Source organism: Canis lupus, chromosome 16 (genome assembly GCF_003254725.2).
Source record: "Canis lupus dingo isolate Sandy chromosome 16, ASM325472v2, whole genome shotgun sequence".
Lineage (NCBI taxonomy): Eukaryota > Metazoa > Chordata > Mammalia > Carnivora > Canidae > Canis > Canis lupus.
In genome coordinates this window covers 21,111,904-21,135,543 of record NC_064258.1, presented here as the reverse complement: position 1 = coordinate 21,135,543, position 23,640 = coordinate 21,111,904, and the positions used below count along the sequence as shown (strand labels likewise).

Sequence of the window (23,640 nt, the reverse complement as noted above, 5' to 3'; positions counted from 1 at the left end):
TACTCTCTTAAGGGGTGTTCTCCTCCACTGGGACTGCTGCCTCTCTCTCCACCCACCCCTTCTGCTCCCGCACACCCACGTGAGGGTCTGTGTTTGCCTCATTCTCTTGGCGCACGGATAATCACCTGCATGTGACAATAACGTTCGTTTGTTCAAAGGGAAAGACTGTCCACGCGAGACGAGAGGAGGCCCCTGGGTGGGGCAGGCGGGCTGACGGGATCTTGGTCGTTTATTCTGCGAGATGTGATTCTGTCACCAAGATCAATGTAGGCAGAGGACAGTCAGGTGGAAGTAATCGGTGTTGTCTCCCTCCTGTTCGGCCTTAACCACAGTGGCAGGGCGCGCCGCGTTCTGAGGGTCTGCAGTAAAATCCTATTTGTCCTGCTTTTCGTTTCCAAGATGACACAGGCTTTGCCTAAAAAACAGTTTCTACAGATTCGTAAGCCAAGGTCCACTGCTTGGTGACACAACTTCTTCTCGACAAGGCGGGGGCGGCTGGGTCTGTGGTGTTGGCGTGAGCATGAGTGCATTTCCATTTACATCTGCTAATGGTTTCCGCAGCAACTTTCTCTCGCGCTGATTTGGAGGGTAATTCGTCCACTGCAAGTCAGCCTCATTCTAAGTCAGGAGCGCATGAAGACAAAGCTTGTGTGGGAGCTAAGTTGTCACAGAATGATCCTGGTCAGGCTGCAGATTAGGGAAGTGAGCTGCCCCGGTGCCACGGGGTGCATGCACACAGTCCAGGCAGCCTTCCCTGCGAGCTCGGGACGCTGGCTCACGGGGCACGCTTCCCAGTGATAACACACCAAGTAACCAGCACATCATCCTAAAATAATGCACAGTCCTCGCCACAGTCCCGTGAGTTCCCGTGATGGCGTTCAGTGCCAGGGGTGCAGGTTCGTGGGGAGGCTGACCGGCGTCCACCCCGGGGGACTGGCTGCAGGCTGGCTCTGCGGGTGATTTAGGCTGTCCCTGCAGCAACTCCATGGCGCGTTTCTCAGTGGAGAGGACGTGCAGGGCGTCTTGAGAACCATGAGCTCTGCACGCTGACCCTGTACCTCTTGGCTTTTCCTAACAGTTAACAACAAGGAGAAACTGGAAGCGGCGTCCGGACTGAAAATTCTTCACGTTGGAAGCGGGTTGGTGAGTAGCGGAGGCGCTGTCCTCTCAGACATGCGTGGTCGGCAGGCGGCCAGCTGCTGGGGGGCCTCCCGTTGCTTGAACACCCTGATCCACAGCACCAGTGTGTGCAATGCCAGTTTTGGTTGCATTTGAAGCCATAATCCCGCGCGTCCCTGAGCAGGAGCCGTCCTTGGTCAGAAAACGCTGAAATGCAGAGAACGCAGGCTTCCTCCTTCAGAGGTTTAGTGACCGCTGAGGTGTGGACACAATCCAGCTGAGGGCGGTTCTCCTCGCAGGGAGTTGTTGTTTAAAGACACGTTGGGGTGAGGGCACTGTGCGCGTGTAGCTGCCTCTGGGATGTGACTTGGTCTGTGACGTGGCAGATGTGCCCTCATGGGGCCGAGTTGGTTTTGGGAAGAGTCGCTTGACCAAACACTCCATCAGCCATCTGAGCTGGTAGCAATGCCCCTGGAACCCTGGAACCCAGGCCGCTGCCCGCTCCCTCTCCGTCTTGGGGCAGTGTAATGAATTGTGGGTGGAACGGCAGACGTGATTGCCCACAGGAGCAGCACCAGCCACGCGTCAGGCGGTGTGGACCCGAACCAACATGGGCCATTGCATTTGAAATTTTAGATTTCAGGGCACTCGTGATTACAGGTGATTAGCCGTCCCGGGCAGCTCATTTGTGAGGGCCCGTCGCTTACAAAGCCATGGTGAACCACAGCCCCAGGGAGATCTGTTCCATGGTCGTGAGTCCTGGTCTTGAAGTAAGGACGCACTTCTTCACAGATGGGCTCGTGTGCTCGCAGGCAGCAGGCAGGTCGAAGAGCCTTGCGGGGAGGCACCTGGTGCCGGGCACTGGTGTGCCAGTTACGTGAGGCGAGGAGTCAGGCGGGTCTGGTGGAAGCCCGTCAACAGAGGCTTGGTGGGACCAACCCACCCCGTGCCTGGTTCTCTCCCAGCCTGCCCGCCTGGGCGGGAGGCGAGCCTGTGTCAGGCAGGACATCTCATCCCCCTGTGCTCCAGGCTTGGCACGTGGTGAGGGGCCGAGGCGGGGCAGGGAGGAACCGGCCAATGGGATGGACTGTGGGCACGAGATAGAGGAGTTCGGAGTGTGCCTGGGCAGCGTGAGTGGTGTGGGTGGGGCTCCGGCGGTGCCCCAGACCCCAGCCTGGGGGGGTCTGGCACCCAGAGGTCCTCTCCTGAGGGAAACACAGCCTCCTGCAGCATCAGGAAGGAGAGAGGCCACGTGAGGGCTGAGCCCATGGGCTCCTCCAGGTGAGCACAGCTTTCCCGGGAGCCCGTTGCACTGGCTGCTGGACACCGTGACCCCCACACTTTGGTGGGAGGAACACCTGAGCCCTCGCGAGGCCTGTTGAGGAGGAGCTGCCCAGACCCGGAGGATCTGGGCACTGTGGCTGCGTGTCCTTGCCCCGCCCCTGCATCTTGGCCAAACCCTGCTCCGTGAACAACCCCTGTCCCCCAACCCCCGCCGCTCACCTGTCTGCCCTACACGACCTGCCCGTCTGAGGGACCTGGGGCCTCGTCCTCCTGCCCAGTACTGGACGGACTGCTTTGGCCCCACGCAGTCATGCCCATCCTCTCCCGTCTCCGTTCTCACCACCCGACTCCATGTCCTCGGTGTCAGAGGAGGTTGGGGTCACTGGGAAGGGTGGCTGAGGCGCAGGCCTACTCACCGCCCCTACTCGCCGCCCCTCTGCTTCCACGGCCAGCCAGGGGCGCCATCCCAATATCCACTCCCAGACCCGTCCCAGGTCCCGGGCTCAAGGTGGAGCCCCCACCGCCCTGGTGCTGTGCACATCCTCCCTCCAGCCCACCCACACCTGGGCCTGTGTGAAGGCACCAGACCCCTGTGATCCACAGTGACCAGCGCCTGCTCGCGTCAGGTCTTTATTCCCCTGTTCACTCTGGGGTGTGCAGGTTACCCTTGTTCCGGTGCTTCCCCGTGTCCACAGAGAGGCGCCGACGCCGCTCCAACCAATGCACAGTCCACTCATCCATAGGATATGAGCCAAGTGCCTCCTGTGCACTGGGCACGGAGCAGGACCAGGTCTGGGCAGTGAGCAGGGACCACCTCCCACCTCCCACCTCCCAGCCGTGGGGCTCACCCCTCCCCGAGCTGGGGTCCACTGAGGGTCTCCCATCACATCCACTGGGTTCTGTCTTGGGTGAGCAGCCTCTTCTGTCCCTTCCCTGGACGGACTTCACACCGGGCCTCGTCTGGACGGTCCCTTGGGCTTCCTCCTCGCTGCCCCCACACCCGGCCATCCCTACCGGGGCCCCTCCCGTGACTTGCACAGCTCTCTGCCAGAGTCAGGACCTCCTCCGTCCATTCACCCCATCAGCAAACGTGGAGCACGGCAGCGTGTCATCGGGAGTGTCCATGCGTTAGTGCCAGCGCCAGTGTTCTTCAGCGCCCATGTCCCACGTCCCTGGGACCCTCCCCACGTCTCTGGGACCCCGCCCACGTCTTGGAGACCCGCCCCCCACACCTCAACACACTGCCCCCCACATCCCCAGGACCCTCCCTACATCCCCGGGACCCCGCCCTCCAAATCTCTGTGCTCCCCCCACGTCTCCATAACTCCCCACATCCCCAGGACCCTGCCCACATCCCCGGGCCCCCACCCACATCTGTGTGCCTCCCCCAAAGTCTTGGGGAAGCAGGTGAGCTCCTGGCTTTCCCGCCCCCTCCTTGCTGATTCACCAAACTCGCTGCCGCAGACCCTGGAGGGTCACTGCCGGGCTGTCCTTTCCAAGGACGCTCACGTGCCCAAACTCCAAGCACTCACTGTGACGTGTGAGAGGCACCTGCTCCGGCCTTCCCGCAGACCAGCTTTCTACAGCCAAACACAGGGCTCCTGGCTCATTACCATCGGTGTGCAGATTTGCGGGGGCCTTTCCCCCGCCACTATGTGAACCACCCCCCGCCCCCAGGCCTCTCTGGTAGCTCTGACCCCACATCCCTGCACAGCAAAGCCCAACATCGCTGGTGCACGTTTCCCACATGCGGCACCTCACGTGCTCGCCCTGGTGCCCCTGTCAGCACCTGGTCTCCACCAGGAGTGGAAGATTCTGCCCTCAGAGTCTTTGGGCCTCTGACTTGGGGTCACCAGAGCCACCATCCCTTCTTAGACTGAGCTTCCTGTCCTCTTAGCCGTCCAGCCTGCTTTTTGGAACCGTGAGCATGCTGAGGGCCCCGCTCTGACCCCTGGTCTCTGATGGGTCCCAGGCACAGTCGTCTCGGTCTTCCCTGAACTGCCCCCTGAGGGATCGCTGGGCCCCGGCCTTGGCTTTATTCTCCTTCGTGGGATGCTGGCCCCAAATGTAGCTCTGCAGACTGACACAATCACTATGTCTCTTAGCCCCACACTTTTGTCCTTAGAGGGTGAAACAAGGTACCAGCCATCTCTGCCCCAGGCCCCACTGGGTGACAGACACAGCATCACCGTTGGTCACTAGCACTGTCCACGCACTGGATTGAGCCCAACTCCAGGAACTGGACTTGCACTTGGACTGTTTGTGACGATGACTGTTCAAACTTGCAGAAATTGCCCTCCACTCGTGCTGGATGGCCGCCCTTCTCACTAGGGGGCAGAGGGGGTTTGCCCAGGTGGGGGGCTGGGGGAGATTTGGCGGGTGGGGGTGAGGAGGGCCAGTGAGCCCACCACCATGGCGCTGCCTCCTTCCTTTCCACCCACCTGGTCTGCTGCCTTCTCTGGTCCCTGAGTGGCCAAAGCCTGACCCACCATCTTCGGGGGCGTAAATACCCACGCCCACGCACTGGAACCTGGCTGTGAGGGCCCCCCACCCCCGAGAGCGCTGTTTGTCCTCCCTGCAGCCCCAGGGCCTTCTGTGTGCCAGAGCTTTGGAGACCACCTCTCCAAACGCTTTCCCCTACCTTGACCCAGAAAGCTCTGGGTGGGGTCTCCAGCCCAGGACCCCTGCATCCCCCTGGGCTTCTGTCAAACCAACCCGTGTTCAGAAGCCGCCCTTGACAGAGACACAGGTGCTCAGAGATCAGGAGCCAGTTTTGGAAACTGAAAATGGGAACAAATGGGGCAAGTGGAAACATTTTTTTAAAAAGCAAACAATGTGTGTTTCTTGGATGTTAACCACCTCGTGCAGCATTAAGCCTGATTTTGGTGATTCTGGGTTTTTGAGTGTTATCAAACGTGAGCATCTCCACAGCTTCCTGACTCTGAAGTGCACAACTCACACATGCGATCACAGCAGAACAAGAGCCCTTTAAGCCAAATGGCAATATCTCAAAACAAAATGTAACGGAAATGGACAGATGCACGCACACTACCCTGATAGACTGGGGCTATTTTGATGTATTTCAAGATCTAATCTCTGACATCTTGAAAGTGTTTGCATTTTCTTCAAATTTACAAAGTCGGAGGTTCTGAGAAGATGGCGAAGGTCTCAGAGCTTTACGATGTCACTTGGGAAGAAATGCGAGATAAAATGAGAAAATGGAGAGAGAAAACTCACGAAACAGTGAGCAAATTGTGGAAGTTGGAGAGGAATTAATTAATGAATATGCTTCTAAGCTTGGAGATGATATTTGGATCATATATGAACAAGTGATGATTGCAGCCCTAGACTATGGTCGAGATCACTTGGCATTGTTTTGTCTTCAGGAGTTGAGAAGACAGTTTCCTGGCAGCCACAGAGTCAAGAGACTAACAGGCATGAGATTTGAAGCCATGGAAAGATATGATGATGCTATACAACTATATGATCGAATTTGACAAGAAGATCCAACTAACACTGCTGCAAGAAAGCGTAAGATTGCCATTCGAAAAGCCCAGGGGAAAAATGTGGAGGCCATTCGGGAACTGAATGAGTATCTGGAACAATTTGTTGGGGACCAAGAAGCCTGGCATGAACTTGCAGAACTTTATATCAATGAACACGACTATGCTAAAGCAGCCTTTTGTTTAGAGGAGCTAATGATGACTAATCCACACAACCACTTATACTGTCAGCAGTATGCTGAAGTTAAATATACCCAGGGTGCACTTGAAAACCTCGAACTTTCAAGAAAGTATTTTGCACAGGCACTGAAACTGAACAACAGAAATATGAGAGCTTTGTTTGGGCTTTACATGTCAGCAAGTCATATTGCTTCTAATCCAAAAGCAAGTGCAAAAACAAAAAAGGACAACATGAAATATGCTAGTTGGGCAGCTAGTCAAATAAACAGAGCTTATCAGTTTGCAGGTCGAAGTAAGAAGGAAGCTAAATACTCTCTTGAGGCAGTTGAAGACATGTTGGAAACACTGCAGATCACCCAGTCTTAAGGTTTCAGACTCTTTCACATTACATTTCACAACTGCACAGTTGAACTTATTGGCCTGTGACTTATTTACTAAATGCCTTATTTACTAAGTGCTATTTATATACTAATTTTTGTTAAGAGGGCAATTGTAAAGAAAGTTTATATAAACCTAAAAATGCCTTTTATTGCTAAGCAGGAAGATGGAGGAAGTCCATGGAAGAGAGATTTAACAAGATTCATATTGATTGTACATCATTCTCTTCATATCACACATATAGAACTTCTCTTAAATCACAATGTGATGTAGAAATCCCATAAATAAATCTTGTGATTTATTAAAAAAACAAAAAATTTACAAAGTCGTATTTCTTCCAAAGGAAACCTACCACGTTACAAGAAAAGCTGAAGTATTTAGGAGAAAAACAACATAGGAGGTTGTCACCAGGAGGGCAGCTCATGAATGCATCTGAAATAAGGAGCCATTTTCTGGATCTTGGTCGTATGATGATATCCAGCTACCAGATTAACCTGCCCAACATCTCAGAGGCGGACCCTCAAAGAGGCTCTGCATCGCTCCCAGGCAGCACACGTCACCGCGCCACGGTCCTGGTTCACGCCAAGTGCCGCGGGTCAGCCACAGAAGGGGCTGCCCTGACTGCCCTGGGGGGTAAAAGCACCCCATCACCCAGCAGATTTGGGCCAAACAGGGATGGCCATCTGCTCAGATTCTAAAAAAGGAAGTCTTTCCGTCTCATATAGGGAGGGAAAAGTTTTCCTCAACCTCCCAGGGGCCCTGGCTGGGTCTGACCGTGTAACCGACAGACAGGTAAGCAGAAGAAAACACCCAAGTATGTTCAGGACAACTTTCAGGAGACTTGGGAATGTAGGAAACAACCCAAAGGAATGGCGAGAACTGAGTCTGTGATGCTGGATTTGATGCAGGGTAGACAGGTGTGGGGCCCACGGAAGGTCCAGGAGTGTGTGGTGAGGGCAGAACATGGGGAGACGAGGGAGGCCCGTCAGCTGGGGCGCTGCTCAGGGTCCCTCAGTCCAGGAGATATGGGCTCTCCCTTCCTGTGGGGCAGTGAGGGCACCTGTGTCGTGAGGGTCTTGGGACCTGCTTCAGGGCGAAGTGTGATCATAGCTGTCCTGCTCTGGCACCGTCTCCAACTCCTTCAGCTTCAAATACTTACATGTCAGGCACTGTATTTTGGGGCAGCACGCCCTGAACCCCATCCCCACTGCGCTGTGATGTTAGGTGTGTTTTTTTTTTAATTATTTTTTTTTATTTTAAATAAACGGAGTGGATGTGGGGGAAGGGAGGGGCAGGGAGACAGAATCTCGAGCAGACTGCGCCCAGCATTGAGCTGGACACAGGGCTCAATCTCATGACCCTGAGATCACAACCTAGGTCGAAATCAAGAGTTGGATGCTTAACTGAGCCACCCGGGTGCCCCTAGGCATGGGGTTTCCATATACATCTTAAAGAGACCTGGGGTGTGAGCACCTTGATGAGTGAGGTGAGGAGGTGGGGACCCCAACCCGACAGCTGCCCCCACTGTGTGTGTGTCCCCTGTTCCTGTCGCTTCTCAGGCACAATTTTGTTCAAGGAAGGATACCGTGGCCAAGACTAGGTTGATTCTAAAAGTTCCCTCGGAGTCTGTGAGTCTATAGTTGTGTTCCCACTGCTGGAGTGAGTGTGCGCTCACCACATGACAGTCGGTGCTGTGCAGCATGGTGCAACAACCCTCCTGCACCATTGCCATCCAGTTGCTCCAAGTCCTATGGGAGGCACGTGGGCACGAACCCCTGGTCCAGGCCACCCCCCCAGAGGCCCTGCTCAGGGGCTCTGATTGGACTCAGGAGGTAACTTGGCGTGGAGGGACCTTTGCCCACAGGGTGAGGAGAGCACCAGGTCAGCTTCCCCCAAGAATAGGTGGGGGAAATCTCCATGGGACATCAGGTTGAGGGGAAACTGTCCCCCTCTGCATCGTTGGTGGCACAGGCACCTGCCTTCATCACGCCTGGTACTGACTTGCAGGATGGTTGACCCAGCTCTTGACATGTTGGCCATGACCTTGCCAGCGGGTGGCTGGGAACCCCATGAACACACCACCTTTGGCCCTGTGGGGAGTGGGGAGGTGCGGGTCGTGGTGGCACTGTGATGCATCCTAGAGCGCCATCAGGAGCACTGATGGAGCTGCTCCAGGGCCGCTGTTTGGCTTCTGTAGTAAATGGCAAATGTGCTAAGACTCCTACTCTCACCCCATAGAAGGTCTGTGCCGTCCACACAGTGGGTGCCTCCGCGGGGTGGGGCAGTTGCCATCATGAGAGTTGATCTCATGGGAGCTTTGCAAAAAATTAAAACTGAACCAAATATGAGACCATAGGAAGGTAACTAATTACATGGGAACAGGCAAACGGACTGTGATGATTCCCTTACTCGTTCTGAGGACTCGAACCCCTAACCATAGCGGCCGTGGGTGTGTGCATGTGCGGGGCTCAGCGTCGAGCAGAGCTGCTGGGACTCCAGGCAAGTCCTCTCCCTTTCTAGAAGGCTCTTCGGGCTGACGTTTGACTGTTTGAGTTGTTATGGGTTCACAGGGAGACAGAAGGACGGTGCCAAGATGCCACGTGTGCCCTGGCCCTTGAGTCTCCCCACACCAGCGCCTCTGTCAGTGCGGGCTGGTAGCAAAACCAGAAGGTGGATGGTGGCTCAGCATGTGCATAGAATTTTGTGTGTGTGTGTGTCATTTTATCTTTGATGCCACTTCTTAAAAATTTGATTAAGAACAGACCTGCGACTAAAGTAAATGAGGACATGTTTGTGCTTAGAGATACGTGAATGCCCCAGCGGCTCCATGGGGCTGAGCCAGCCCCTCCTCACCTGTCAGCCTCGTGGATTGTCATAGAGAACACTGATAGTGACCCAAGTCACCACATGTTTGTCAATGTCTTTGTCTGCTCGGCATCCCGCACAGGAGGGGCCCCACGAGTAATTTAAAGTATCCCCGGTGCTTGGATGGAGGCACGTGCTTGAAGTCCAGGGGCCAGAGCCATGGGTGTGGGTGCATGCCGGGGGCCAGCAGGGTGGACCGCAAGCACCTACCCAGGCAGCGGGAGCCTGACATGGAGGCGGTGGGTTCTGGGGGTGCTGCTGTCGGAAGAGCAGGAGCTGCGGGCCCTGGCCTGTGAAGGGACAGATGGTAGCGTTTTAGGATGGGCGGAACGAGTGCGAGAAAATGGGGCATCGGGGTGGACAGGGCCTCTCGGGGAGATGCTAGGAGTTCACTCTGCAATGCTGCTCATGTGTTTTCAAGAGTCCGTGATCCTCCTCCTCCTCTGCACGTGCCACAGCTCCCGGGGGTCCTCTCTGCCAGCCCGCGGGATGAGGTGTCCTGCGACTCCATGGACGGGCCACGGGGGCTTTCACAGCTGCCCCCAGACCCTGTCGTCACTGCTGCTCCTCGTCCCATCCTCATCTTTCTTAGAACTGAGGAAAACCACACAGATGTGCGTTCAATATAATCAGTGGCACCTGACATGTTGACAAATACGAGTTTCTCATGAAAGAATGTCTTTTCCTTTTGAAATGCATGTAAATACCACGTCATGTGGACCACGGATGTCGTTTCAATACTTTCCCTGATTTAAAGGCAGGAGAGCCGCCCTGTGATGTGGCAGTTGCTATAGTGACACATTCCGTTTTTATTGAATATCAGAGTAAACAGTCACCTGAAGTGAAGTAGGTGGCATCTGGCTGTGGCAGCCCCACACCTCGGCCAGCCCGACTCGGCGCTTGGCCTCTGCTCGCACCGGCTTCAGCGGAAGCGGGCCGGCCCGGGGCTCCTCCGAGCTGTTGCCGAGGCTGGGATTCGACGGGGTCCCCGCAAGAAAGGAGGGCCCAGGCCCGTCTAAATAAAGCGTAGAGTTTCCCTGCAGCTGCATCTACAGAGCCGGTTAGTGTGTCCTCAGACGTTACTTTTCATTTAAAAACTAAGCTCTGAAGAAACTCCCGAGAGTCCACAGGGGGAAATAGTTCAGACACCGTTTCTAAGGCTCAACAGGTAAGATTCGCTTGGAGGAGAATGAAGACGATGGGAGGGAATGGCCACCCACCGGAGCCTCGTACGGCCCCTCAGGACAGCCCCGCAGCAGCAGCTGGATGCAGCTCCTACGCAAGGCAGGGAGAGGCCAAGGGACAGAGGTGGTGAGCCGGGCGGTCCCACTCGCACGCCTGCGTCCTAGACCCTGGGCTGCGCCACACAGGCTCTGAGACCCAAGAGGCCCCAGGTTCGCCCTCTGGTGGAAGGGACCTGGTGGCTCCAGCCCCACGGCGGACAGCTTCATGCTGCGTCTGGCCCTGCAGACAGACCTGCGTCCACCTGAGATCCTGCCCCTCAGGGGTTTAGGTGGGAACGGAAGAGGAGCCATGCGTGTGCATGCTGGGGCCGCTGCCACAGGGCACCACACACCAGTGGCTCCCACGGCCCTGGGGCCTGACGTCTCAGTGGCCTGACCCGGGGCCCTGGGGGGATCCCTTTGTGCTTCGTCCGCGTCCCGTGGATGGCCTCCTCGGCCTGCACGCCGCTCTTCACGTCCAGTTCACATCCCCGTTCACAGGGATGCCTCTCGTATGGGGTTAGGATGTCTGTACCCACCCTGTGTCCAACGCAGGCCCCGCCCCATGCCCTGGGAGTTGGGACTCTGACACACCCTCTGGAGGGACACGGGTCGTCCCTGACAAGCTGCTAATCCCCCTCCCCACTCCACCCGAGGGCTTGGGCTTTAAGAAGCTGCTTTCCTGTCAGGAAGGGTCTGGCACGCGTCCTCCGTCCCCCACTGAAAGGACACAGGGTCCCTTGGCGCCTCGGAGCGCAGGGCGCCCGTCCCCTCCTGCTGCCCCTCCCCGTGGGGGCTGTCAGAGCACGGTGTGGCTGTGTGATCTCATGTCTGCGCCGTGTAACTGTGCACTCGAGAGTAAAAACGGTGTCTCCAGCGTGCCGCACGAGGCCTGACACGCAGCAGAAACTCCGTAACCATGCCTTGAGGGGAGTTGAGTCGTGAACCCCGCTGCAGGGTAGATGCCCTCGTCAGCTCGCTTGGCGCCTTTCTGCTCTGTCCTCCGTGCATCGTCCAGGCTGCCCTTCCCAGGGCTTTGAAACCTCCGCGGAAAACACAGGACTCCTGGAAGGATTCCTCCCTCCTGTTGTGTGCGCTCTGGCCCTTGTCACAGAATCGCACAGGACGCTCTGCTGCACCACAGCTTCTCTCCTGCTAAGCTGGGCTTCATCTCCATGACAACTGATTTGAATACCTCCTCTATGCTTAATCCACGGGTGGTTGGGGTTTTTTTGTTTTTTATAAAAAGGTTCGTTTCATCCACACGAAATAATTAGTAATCAATATAACACAAAATATAATCAAATGTGAAATTTCAAACACTTCTATCGAAACATACGTGCAGTCGAGGCGATGGCTGTCGAGGACGGCAGAGGCGGACATGACTCGCAGTGCTCCGCTTATCGGTAGGTGAGCACATGTCCCCGTGGCCAGGATGAGGTCCCTCGGAGCACGGCCCACGTCTCCGGGCGCCTCCCCCCAGCCACGCTGACAACTGTTCACCACCAGTAAGTGCAGGAACCCGCATCTGACCGGTGATGAAGGGGGCGAGGTGGCCAGGACTGGAGGACGGGTCCCCGCGTGTGGGGTCGTGCTCAGCATCCAGGGGGCAGGTGCACGCCGCCTCTCCTCTCATTCCCCCGGGTCCTGGTGCACCGTCCACACCAGCGTCCGCAGTTCCACTCCAGGCCCGAAATCCACACAAGGCCATGCGGTCCCACTCTGTCTCTGTGCCCCAAGATGGATCCTCGTTAACAAGCTCTGGCACCTGAGTACCCCTGATGTGTCACCCCACAGCTGGCCTGCAGGATGGGACTTTTCACCTGCTCCCATCCTGCATGGGACCCACAGCTGGCAGGTAGGTCCTGCCACCCACCAGGCTCTTGCCAGATCATGACCCCACTGACCTGGGGGTCAGTATCCTGGGACCACTGTGACAGGGGGCCCTAAACTGGAGGCTTAATGGACGAATTGACCTCTGCCCATTGTGGAGGCCAGAGCCCACCATCCAGGTGTGGGCTGAGCTGGCTCCCTAGGGCTCTGGGGAGGGTCTTTCCTTCCCCCACTGCCCCCACCACCCCTGCCCCTGCCGCCCCTGCCCCCAGTGCCTCTGTCCCTGCTGCCCCTGGTGCTGCTGGCTGGCCTTGGGGGGGCCCTTGGCTCACAGACCCAGCCCTCCAGCCCTCCCCCTGTGTGTCTGCCCTACAAGGACACCTATCACTGCAGGCTGTGCCCGTCCTACCCCAGAAGGACCTCATCTTAACTCAAATGCATTTCCAAAGACTAGTTTCTATGTAAGGCCTCACTCACAGGTACTGAGAGTTATGAGTTGTACATACCTTTGTTAGGGGGACACATATTAGATCCAAACCACCCTGAAATCACAGATGTCCCCCACCCTCTGGACTCCAAGCCCCAGCACTGATCCGTGGCTGACCTACAACTGAATTTTTCTCCTTTTGGGGCTACAGTACTTTGCTCTTCTGGTTGTATGAACAGACCTCGCCTCTCTGGCTAAATACATTTCCCTGTTAATCCAGTTTGACCCCCAGACCACACGCACCCCAGACCCACTCCTGTCTGCTGGTGCTGACACAACTGGGGGGATCCAGGGCCCGCATGGGGATGGTCCTCATGGATGACACTTGTCCTGCGGAACTTTAAGGAGGAAGAGATACCCAGAGCCCTCTGATAATTCCATATTTTCAGGTAAACATGAGCAGTAAATCTAATGTTATTTTTATTAAATTAGTGAATTCTTGTACTGTCCTATTGTTAACTTTTCTTGTCAAGATTCTTAAAAGTCATAATCTCCTTAGTTTACCCCTCAGGCATATGAGCACCTGCTGTACTCTATGACAGGAAATTTCTTTTTTTTTTATATGAAATAATTTTTAGCTGGAAGGTAGGGTAAATGCTTACATAAAATTTTCACCTGCAAAGTCCATGAGCTACAAGTGCAAAACCTTAATTTCCCAGATTCTGAGCAAGCTGCCCCTACTAGGAAGTGGGGCAACCGATGGAGGAGCACTGGCAGTGCAGCCTTGGGCTGATCTGGTATTGTGTAGGTGTGTCCATGTGCCAACTGGACATTCCTCTTCCCGGGCACCCTATGCAGTCTGGGCCTGCCGTGCACTAACTGTGGGCCAGTAACCAGGGATGAAGTAGGGAGGGGTGCGTCCGCTGCTCCCACAGGACATCTCAGCTCCCTGGACGCTGGACATGGGCCGCAGCCTGAGGGCTGCCCTCCCCGTTTACACAACGTGCTTTATCATCTTGTGTCAAGGGTTCCTCCAATTTGCTGGGGCCACAGCACCAAGCTACCCAGCAGGCAGGGGACATGGGGGGCCCAAGCCCCCGGCCCCCAGCCACTCCTCCTCAGTTTGCATGTGCATAACTTTTCCTTTCCTTCCTGTGCAATGAAGCACCGAGTTAGCAGCCAATTAGAGTTCACAAGGCTTTTTATGGAATTACAGCTGTTTTTCTTCATGAGAACATAAAGCAAAAGGATATTCTTTTTTTTAAGATATTATTTATTTATTCATGAGAGACACAGACAGAGGGAGAAGCAGGCTCCCTGCAGGGAGCCCTATGTGGGACTCGATACCAGGACCCGGAATCATGCCCTGAGCCAAAGGCAGACACTCAGCCGCTGATCTACCTGGGCATCCCCAAAAAGATAATTCTTGAGAAGTAACTTCATTCCTTTGACAAGCACTTAGACTTAATGCCACACTGAAATAGAAACATCTTTCCTGTCATATGCCAGCACCGTGCCCTGTCCTGGGCAGGACGTACCACAAATGCTGGACACCAGCCTGAGGGGTTGTTCCCCCACCCACCCTATTAGTTTCCCGCAGCAGCCTCAACACCGCATGTGGGGTGCCTGCAACACCTGGTGCTCGTTGTCTCACAGCCCGGAGGCCTGGAGCCTGAGACCCAGGCATGGGCAGGGTTGGTTTGCTCTGAGGCTGCTCCCCTTTGCTGTGTGGGTGACCGTGTCCTCACTGGTCCCCATCTGAATGTGTCTGTGTCCTGATCTTTTCTCGTGAGGGATCTGTGCCCCGCACAGAATGAGGGAGCTCATTCTAACCTAGTCATCTCTCTAAGGCCCCAGCTCCAAAGAGGCCACATTCTGAGGTCCAACGTATGGTTGGGGAGTGGGGGGCAGCTGGGCCTGGAACACCAACCCATAGTCAGATCTGCTTCGTGAGTGTCTGATTAAACTTAGGGTGCCTTGTGCATATTCGCTCCAAAAGACAGCATTTCAATAAGCTGACTTCTGAGAAACATACCCATGCTGTGTTTCTAGTGTTGAATGACTGTCAGAAAAGGAAAACATTGTACCAAGCCAATGAGGGAGATAAAAAATAAATAAGAGTGTGCATTTTTAGAAACACGATGGGTTTCTGTGCACAAACCCATCAAATCTGCAGTTTGATCTAACATCCAGCCGTAGCCATTAAGTAAAAATTACCACATGGCCCAAATAAATTAAGTCTCAGCAGTGGTGGTGTTGAGGTGGGAAGAGCCAGCTGACCTAAGCAGCGGGGTGGCTTGGCCATACTTGGCCTCCTTCCTCCAGCGCGAGATGTAGACACGCCCCGCTAGCTTGCGGGGGAGGGGGGGTATGGGGGCCCAAAACATTCTTGACATTAAAACAATGTAAATCGTGTTGTGATTTTATTTCCTTGGCAAAGGGTTGCCTGTTTCTTTGTGGCTTATTTACTGATGGAAGCCTTTTCATTTTGGCATACAGCAGGTAGAGAAATGAATTTATTTTAGAAATGTCAGTGCTGTTTTATGATGCTGCCTTCGGCAGCGACATAAAAGGGACTGATTGTGAAACAGCTAATTTACAGATCTTCTCTAAGTGAATGCAAACAAATTCTGGTCCTCAAAGCCCTGCTAATATACAATGTTCAATTTTTAATTTCCAGTCCATCTTAGATTATGGGGATGAAAAACAATATTTAATCCCTCGTTAACACATGAATAAGCGGAAGCTGTCATTTTCAACCAGACAATAACGGGATTATCTCAAGAACTGTCAGTTTATGTGAAAACATTATGTTGCCCAAATTTTCATAAAAATTAGCGGTGGATAATATTCAAGATCAGAGCCATGGAAAGAGGAAAGTCTGCATTCATGGTAATAAATATTCATATTTGTCTGCTCAGGAGATGAAAATCTAATCAAGGGGCTATTGATGCGCTGGCTTTTTTTTTTTTTTTAAACCAAGATGTTTTATCTAAATTGGGTTTGATATGGAAATGAGTCTCACTGGAGTCCTCCAGGCCATGAGCACGTGGGGATCACGGGGTGGGGCGTCCACGGGGTCAGGTGTAACTGCAGCTGACCACGGCCAGCACCCACACCGGACATGAGCACCTCGCAGAACTCAGGGTCCTAGGCATTGAACAGGATGCAGTGTTCTGGTCCCTCCCTTTGTTTTTTAAGAAAAACACAATATGATTTCATGCCAGTTAACTTCTGGCTACTGCAGGGTTAAAATCATCTGTGTTTTTGCTTTTGTTGACAATTACCATAAATCAGAAGACACTCCGCATGAAGCTTAATGAAATATGTATGATTTTAAAAAGAAAAGATAGTAGCTGCAGGATGTTGTGTATCTGTGTGTGTCCCTGATACTTTCTTGAAGACGACACTTTTCCCCACACGTCAACAAGCATGTGGAAAATCTGAATAAAATGGTCATGCGTTGGCAAACACGGGGCAGGTTGGCCCATGAAGGCATCCCGATTCTGGTCCCGCCAGGGTCACTCTGTCCTCAGCAGGTCTGAGTGCTCCAGGCCACGACCAAGCCCCTAGCACCCGGGTGGTCCTGAGGCTGCAGGCCCCAAGCAGAACAGAACCATTTGCAGCCCTCATGGAAGTTCCTAGAGAGCAGGAAAATGATGTGCCGGCTCATCCTTAGCAAAGGACCAAATACGCCCTTTAACGCAGCAGGGACACGATAACCATGTGGCTTCACTGTGTATCAACGTGTCCTACTTACGTACACGGGACTTTCTTTAGATCAATGCGATCTGTTAGAGCAGGGAATTCATATATTAATGTTGTTTTCAACATATATGTTGATGTTGTTTTCAATTACAACCCTGACCTCTGTTTCCCATTCACTTGTATCCCCACCCTTTCAGGGGAGCTGATTTAGGGGACGGTCTGGTTATTTTGGATAAACACATGGACAGCATTCTCTGGATAGAAGTTTCCTCCCACGGCTCCTTCTGTACTGGGGCAGGAAAGTCAGGAAGACCAGAAACCCTTTCCTTCCGTGTGTGTTGCTCAGTGCCTCACCGTGTCCCTAACACGGAGGTCTGAGTCCTACAAGAGCTGCACCCTGTTCCCTCCCTCCCTCTTCCTGCATCGTCAGGACCTGAGGCTTGATGTGGGGTCCACAGATACTTCATTCCTAGACACGTGTAGGGATGGGCATGAAGAGGGGGCGGAGGGCACGCTCAGGTCTCCTGGGCTCCACCTGTGGTTTGCCGACATCCCTTCCCATATGGACAGGGAACTAATGAGTCTTTTTTGGGAGAAAACATTCCTCCTAGATGTCAGGTTTGGTGTGTGTCCCTGCCCACCACTGTCGTCCTCAGGGGTCCCTGGAGTCAGCTCCACACATGCCTGTGTAGACGCTACCCCTCAGGTATGGGGTGCTGATGTCTGTCCCCGACTTTCCCCCCAAGATGCTCCTCCACCCTAGAACCAGCTGCCTGTGTCCTGGAGCCCCCGTGCAGGCTGCCCCAACCTCCCCTCGCGCTGACCTTCCCTATGTGACCCTGGTCGTCCCCACAGGTGGCAGGTGAGACGTGTGCTGCACCCTTGTCTCAGGGCATCATGCTGTGTCATCCTGAGAGACGTCGGACCAGATGTGTGCATGTGGGGATAGGGGGAGAAAGAGAGGAAAGCCGTGGGCCGGCCTGCCGTGTGGACACCAGCCAGGCCCTGTGCACCATCCGCAGGCCCCGGAGTCCCACCCGAGTCCAGGGGCCCGGACCTAAGAGCAGGATGCCTGGTGCAGAGGATGCATGGCCAGGTCCGTGGACAGCAATCGGCCTCCCCCACACTTTGTTCCAACTCTTGACTCAATGGCCAGTGTGCGTGGGACCAGCGCACAGACCACCCAAAGGACCAGGCCCACTGCCTCACCCGCCACAACCTCCCGTGTCTGCCTGTCGCTTCATGTGTCTCCTGCTTCCACACAAATGAGAACAGCAGCTATGGGGGTGGAGGTCAGGCAGCGCTCACACCGTCCACAGCTGTGCGAGGGCTGGGACATGTTCCTAGGGAGCCGGGCCTGAGGTGCTGGCGGGCTCCCTGCAACAGCCAGGCTTCCTCTTTCCTGCCGGAGAACTCACTCACGAGTGTGCACACGCCCAGGTGTCCATGTGTTTGCAGGCTCTCTGTGCACCGGCCCACCTGTGGCCTGCACTGGCTGTGTAGGGCTGTGGGGAGAGGGACCCCGTATAGGGAGGAGCAGAAGGATGAGGGATGGAAGGACCAAGGTCTCATGGCTGCGTGGGGAGTGGAAGGTGTAGTCTCGTGAAGGAGAATTTAAGTAAATATTTATTTAAGTTAAATAACTGGGATTATCTGCAGTGGAGCTAATGTTCTATCATTTTAAGGAAAAGGGTAATACGCCACAGCAGAAAAGTGTTAGGTTTTAGACACACAAATGAAGCAACTGTCCCGGGACTGCCACTCGTGAATTCTGCATCCTTGGTGCTGAGAATTGTTTCCAGCGCCGATTCCGCCCTCAGCGTCCACCCCATGCAGCGCATCCGAGGCCATGGCCAAGAGGGGCCTCGACATGAGGGTCTTCCCACAGGACTGTCTCATAGCTCACGTGGGCACTCATCCCTGCAGCCTGGCTCCCCGCGTGTGGCTGTGGAAGGAGGGGGACTGGGAGGCGGGCGAGGGCAGCTGGAAGTGGACATTAATGGCTGGGAATCGGGATCTGTTGAGTGGAGCTTGAGCCAGTGCATCCCCAGACAGAGAAACAGCCAGCACAACTCGCTGCGGTTTGCCACAGTGCAGACCCCACGCAGCCCCTGGACCCCACAGGGAGCCCCGGCAGCAGTGCCACCTTCCTTGGGTCCAGGCAGGACCCGCCACCCCTGAACCCCCAGGCCCCCCTGAGAGGCCGGCGTGCTGCAGCCACTAGGATCACACTGACATCTCTTACCCCCTTGGGGGCCTCTGTTGGGTGGTGGGACCTCCACACATTGGCAAGGGGTTTGCCAGGATGGACAGAAGGGGCCACGGGAAAGATGTGCAGAAACTGGAGGAACACACTTACCACCAGTCTCTGGAAAGCCTGGTGGGGTGGCCCCACACTCTGGAAGTCCTGGATGGCTGCTCTCAACCAGACTCACATCACCCCAGCAGGAGGACAGTGCCCTGCCTGGAGGAAGGGTATCCGAAACTGCTGACGGGGATCTCCCCATTTTCTGCTCTAAGTACTTGAGGCCCAAAGGAAGGAAGTAGCATCTCCCTCTGGCCCACAGAAGCCTGTAAACTCTCTGGTTTCCTCTTGTTCGAGGAACTGGGGAGTCCCTGAAGCTCCTGGGAGAGCACTGACCGCACTCATCACCAGCCTCCCAACGAAATTCCCAAGACCAAAATCCTCATCTCAAAAATGAGTGGAGTGATTGTTCATTTTCCAGGGACCCTGCCCTTGGCAGGAGGATTTTCTGCAGGTTTTTCTACTTATTTATATATGTGTATACATGTGAGCCAGTGCGCATGTATGAGCACATGTGTGCATGTGTGCATGAGCCTGTGAGCATGAGCCTGTGTGCTTGTGTGTGAGCACTAGGCATAAGCCTGTGAGCATGTGTGCATGTGTGTGTGAGTGTATGAGCTTGTGCGCATGAGTATATGAGCATATGTGCATGAGCATATGAGTGTATGTATGAGTGCATATATGTGAGTGTGTGCGCAAGCATAAGTATATGGGCACGTGTACACAAGACTGAGCATGAGCATGTGAGCACTTGTGTGTACATGTGTGTATGAGCGTGCACGTACAAGCCTGTCAGCACATGAGTGAGGGTGTATGCATATAAGTGTGTGTATATGTGAACATGCATGTATGAGTATATGTGCACGAGCCTGTCAGCACATGTGTGTGCATGTGAGTGTGTGTGTGAGTGTGTGTGTGAGTGTGCATGTATGAGCATGTGTGCAGGAGCCTGTCAGCACAAGTGTGAGTGTCTACACATGTGAGTGTGTATATGAGTGTGTGTGCAAGCGTGCATGTATGAGCATGTGTGCACAAGCCTGTCAGCACATGTGTGTGTGCGTGTGAGTATGCATGTATGAATGTGTGCAAGCATGCATGCACGAGCCTGTCAGCACATGAGTGTGTACACATGTGTGTATATGAGTGTGTGTAGAAGCATGCATGTGTGAGCGTGTGTGCACAAGCTTGTCAGCGCATGTGTGAGTGTGTGTGCATGAGAGTGCATTGCTCTACTTCTGGGAGCATACCCAGCTGCTGCGGGCCGACTCTGACAGGGCCACATTCTATGCCTTTCTCCCTGTCTCCCAGACCCCAAAGCCTGCCTGTGAGTGAGTCCAGAAGCTTCCAAGATAAAAATGGGGCCTCGTTGAAAGAAGAGAGTTGTGAAGTTATCAGCTGCAGGAAGACACTCCAGGGGGAGCCAGGCGAGCAGAAGCAGAGAAGGGAGCTGGGGCTGGAGTAAGTACGGGAGGAGTAGAGGAGAGCGCAGTGCCCAGAAAGCAGGAGGCGGTAGTCGGTTTGAGGACAGAGTGAAGTTCAGGACACCATCACTGACAGACATTTGGTGAGTGTGACTGTCCTGTCACCTACTAGCTCGCCAGCCTATGGGAGGGACACTCTGTACCCTTCATTCTACAGAGTTCAGCCCACCAGACTCTCTGATTTGTTAGGGCTGAGGCAGAGCCTAAGAATGTGCTCTTCCAAAGTTCTCCATGATGTTGCGACCTGGGGCCCTACTTTGAGAACCCCTGCTCTGAACATCTGGGTCTTGCCTGGTGAAACAGAGGGAAATTGGTGCCTAATTCAGAGGCCGCTTGTGTCCAGTGATGTCTTATGTAGTCAGCAGTGCCATGTGGCACATAAGAGAACAGTTCCCCCCCCCCCCCCGCACAGAGGTGTGCTGCCCCTACCCACTTGCACTGAATGAGCCCCTAGGTAGGGCATATTCTCAGAGCCCAGGCTGACCTGTCCTACCATAGCCAACACAATGTATGCTCACCAAGATCTCCATGAATATCTGTTGGATGGTTGGGTAGATGATGGGTGATAGATGACAGATGGATGGATGGACAGATGGATGAGTTGGATGTGTGGATGGATGGATAGATGGATGGATAGATAGATAGGTCAATGGGTAGATGGATGGGTGGGTTGGTGGGTAATGGATGATGAATGGATGGATGGATGAATGAATGGATGGATGGATAATAGATGGTTGTATAATGAATGATGCTTTGGTGGATGGATGCATGGGTTGGTGGGTGACGGATGGATAAAGAATGGAAGGATGAGGGGACAGTGGAAGGATGAATGATGGATGATGGATGGGTGGTTGGATGGAAGGATGGATGGATAGGTGGATGGGTTGGTGGGTGATGGATAGATGATGGATAGATGGATAGATAGGTGGGTGGAAGGATAAATGATGGATGGAAGGGTAGATGATAGATATGCTGGTGGATGGAAGGATGGATGATAGATGGGTAGATGGTGGATGGATTGACTGATGGACGATGATGGATGGGTGGATGGTAGGCTGATGGATGGATGGTAGATGGTGGATGAATGATGTGTGGTTAGATGGGTGAATGAGCTGTTCATCTGGATGCCTCAGAGTTCATTATCTAGAGCTATCCTTGAACTTAAAATCTTTTTCTATATGCCATATTTTTCTTCTGTTTAAAAAATTATAGTCATTTCTTAAAATTGGTGGTTTTACTGAATTACACCAGAGAGAATATAGGTATTGGACAAGTGCAGCTCTGAAATTCATGGGACCAGTTTCCTCTCGGGGTGGCTCTCATCTGAAGGCAGGGACTTCTCTGGAGCCAAGGACCCCATGGAGTCACGGGCCTCAGTGTGTTGCCCTGCAAAGATGTGGTTCTATCATGGAAACAACCCATCATGGGAACAAACAGGTGCACTGTAACCCTGAGAAGAAACATCCCTCGGCACACTCCATCCCTCAACATGTCCTGCAGGAGTCACAGTTCAGAGGAGTTGCGGGTCCCATGCTCCCCCATCACTTGGCCATGAGTGGGTCACAGTACAGTGCCAAGGCGCTCACCTGGTCACATCTGGAGAGGAGCCGTTCCCACACATGAGCGCTCGAGTCACTGGCATCTGAAGCACCAAGTGAACCTTGCCTGGTTTGACTACATCGCACAATGGTTGGGAAGGTGCAGAGCATCCTCTTGCCTTCTGAAGCCCGGGATGGTGGGCACATCCTACCGTTCCTGGACGTGTGATGGTTGTCGCCGAGACCCAGCTGACCCCAGGAGGGCCGCTGGGTGCTATTCACAAAGTGGCCACCCAGAGGCTGTGGCACCAGTGGTTTGTGCCCGGGGGTCTAGCCCCCGGCTACCCCTCCCTCAGTGCCTCCAGGGCTCCTCCTTCCTTTGGCTGCCCTGGGGTGTAGAGAGCATAGGCCCCAGGATGAGATTTAGGGAGAGTCTGGCAGTCTGTCTGTCTGTCTGTCTGTCCACATGAGTGCTAGCGCCCAGGCTTCCCCAGCCTCTCCATCCGCTTTATGTTTTTGAGATTTTCCATGTTGATTTGTGTAAGTGACCTCTGGTGATGTGAGCTTTTCTGTCTTTTCCCCCATGAGGATACCACCCACTGTGCTGTGAGCAGGGCTGTGGACGCATGTCTCCAGGCACACGGGCTGCACCTTCTCTGGGGTATGAGACTTGATCTCAGCTCCCCCGTGTCAGTGCTGTGGCTGCAGGGAGCGGGGGGGTTGCTCAAACACTGAGAAAGGTCCACAGAGATTAGAGCGGGTCATGAGTGTGAGTGAACACATGTGCGTGTCTCTGCAGTTGCGCTGTGCGTGTTTGTACGTTTGTGTCCCTACACAGGTATGTCATATGCATGTGTGTAAACAAATGTGTGTATGTGTATGTGGGTGTGTGGGTGTGTGGGGTGTGTGTATACATGGTGTGTGGTGCGGCAGGGGAGTGTGGTGCATGTCTATGTGTGCTCGTGGGCTATGCATTAGTATGTGTCTGTGTCTTACATGCACGTGTGACACATGTGGTGTGAAGTGTATGCACACTCAGTGTACCTGCTGTTCTCTGGCACTGGGTGTGTGGGCAGGGAGCCCCGGCAGGTGCAGGGGGATGGGAGCCTTGGCCAGGGAGGGCACCCACAAATGACTAGTCCTGCTGCTTGTAATGCCTCTGTCACTAAAACCACGTTTGGATAAAAGGAAGGGAAACAAAAATGGCAGAAGCAGAGCCTCTGACTCAGTTTCTAGCACCTGTCCCACGGGTTGCTGCAGAGACGGGGAAGGAGGTGGATGTGCGAGGCCTGCAGTCCATGGCCCAGCTGCCAAGTGGCACCCCACCTGCCCCGTGCTCTGAGCCTCCGGTCCTGCTGCGGCTCCGGGTCACCACGGTCCATGCACAGGCTGCCCAGGAGCAGGAGACAGGTGCACGAGGACAGACACAGGTGAAGCCTGAGTTCCCACAGCGATGCTGGGAGGACAGTAGCACAGGGGCCTCACCAGCCTTAACTGGGTGGTTCTGACAATGTCTGGGCATACGACGCAAGCCTCCCTTAGTCTTCTCTTGACAAGGCTCTGTGCAGCAGGGCCAGGCCCCCACATGGTGCAGGACCCAAAAATCACACTTGCTCTTAGAAGCCAGAGCACCCGTCAGCTTTGGGGCCCCCAGAGCCTGATCTGCACACCAGGAGGGAGGCTTCTGGGGGGGGCACCCCAGCTGCAGACCCCCCAGGATGGCGGCCCAGATCTGAGCTCAGGGCTTAATCACATTGTGGAGGCAGCTCCTCACCCCCTGCTCCAGCCCCAGGGCC

General features: G+C 54.4%; 1 protein-coding gene and 1 pseudogene across 4 annotated transcripts in view; both read left to right on the top strand.

Moving 5' to 3' along the window:
• Window positions 1-23,640, top strand: part of PTPRN2 (protein tyrosine phosphatase receptor type N2) — a 725,828-nt gene that overhangs the window by 479,586 nt on the left and 222,602 nt on the right. For all 4 annotated transcript variants that reach the window (XM_049095287.1, XM_049095286.1, XM_025449397.3 and 1 more), the window contains one exon: window positions 1,079-1,143. In XM_049095287.1, the coding sequence (XP_048951244.1) occupies window positions 1,079-1,143 (65 nt within the window). The remainder of the gene's footprint in view (window positions 1-1,078; window positions 1,144-23,640) is intronic.
• Window positions 4,816-6,765, top strand: LOC112661485 (ER membrane protein complex subunit 2-like; annotated as a pseudogene).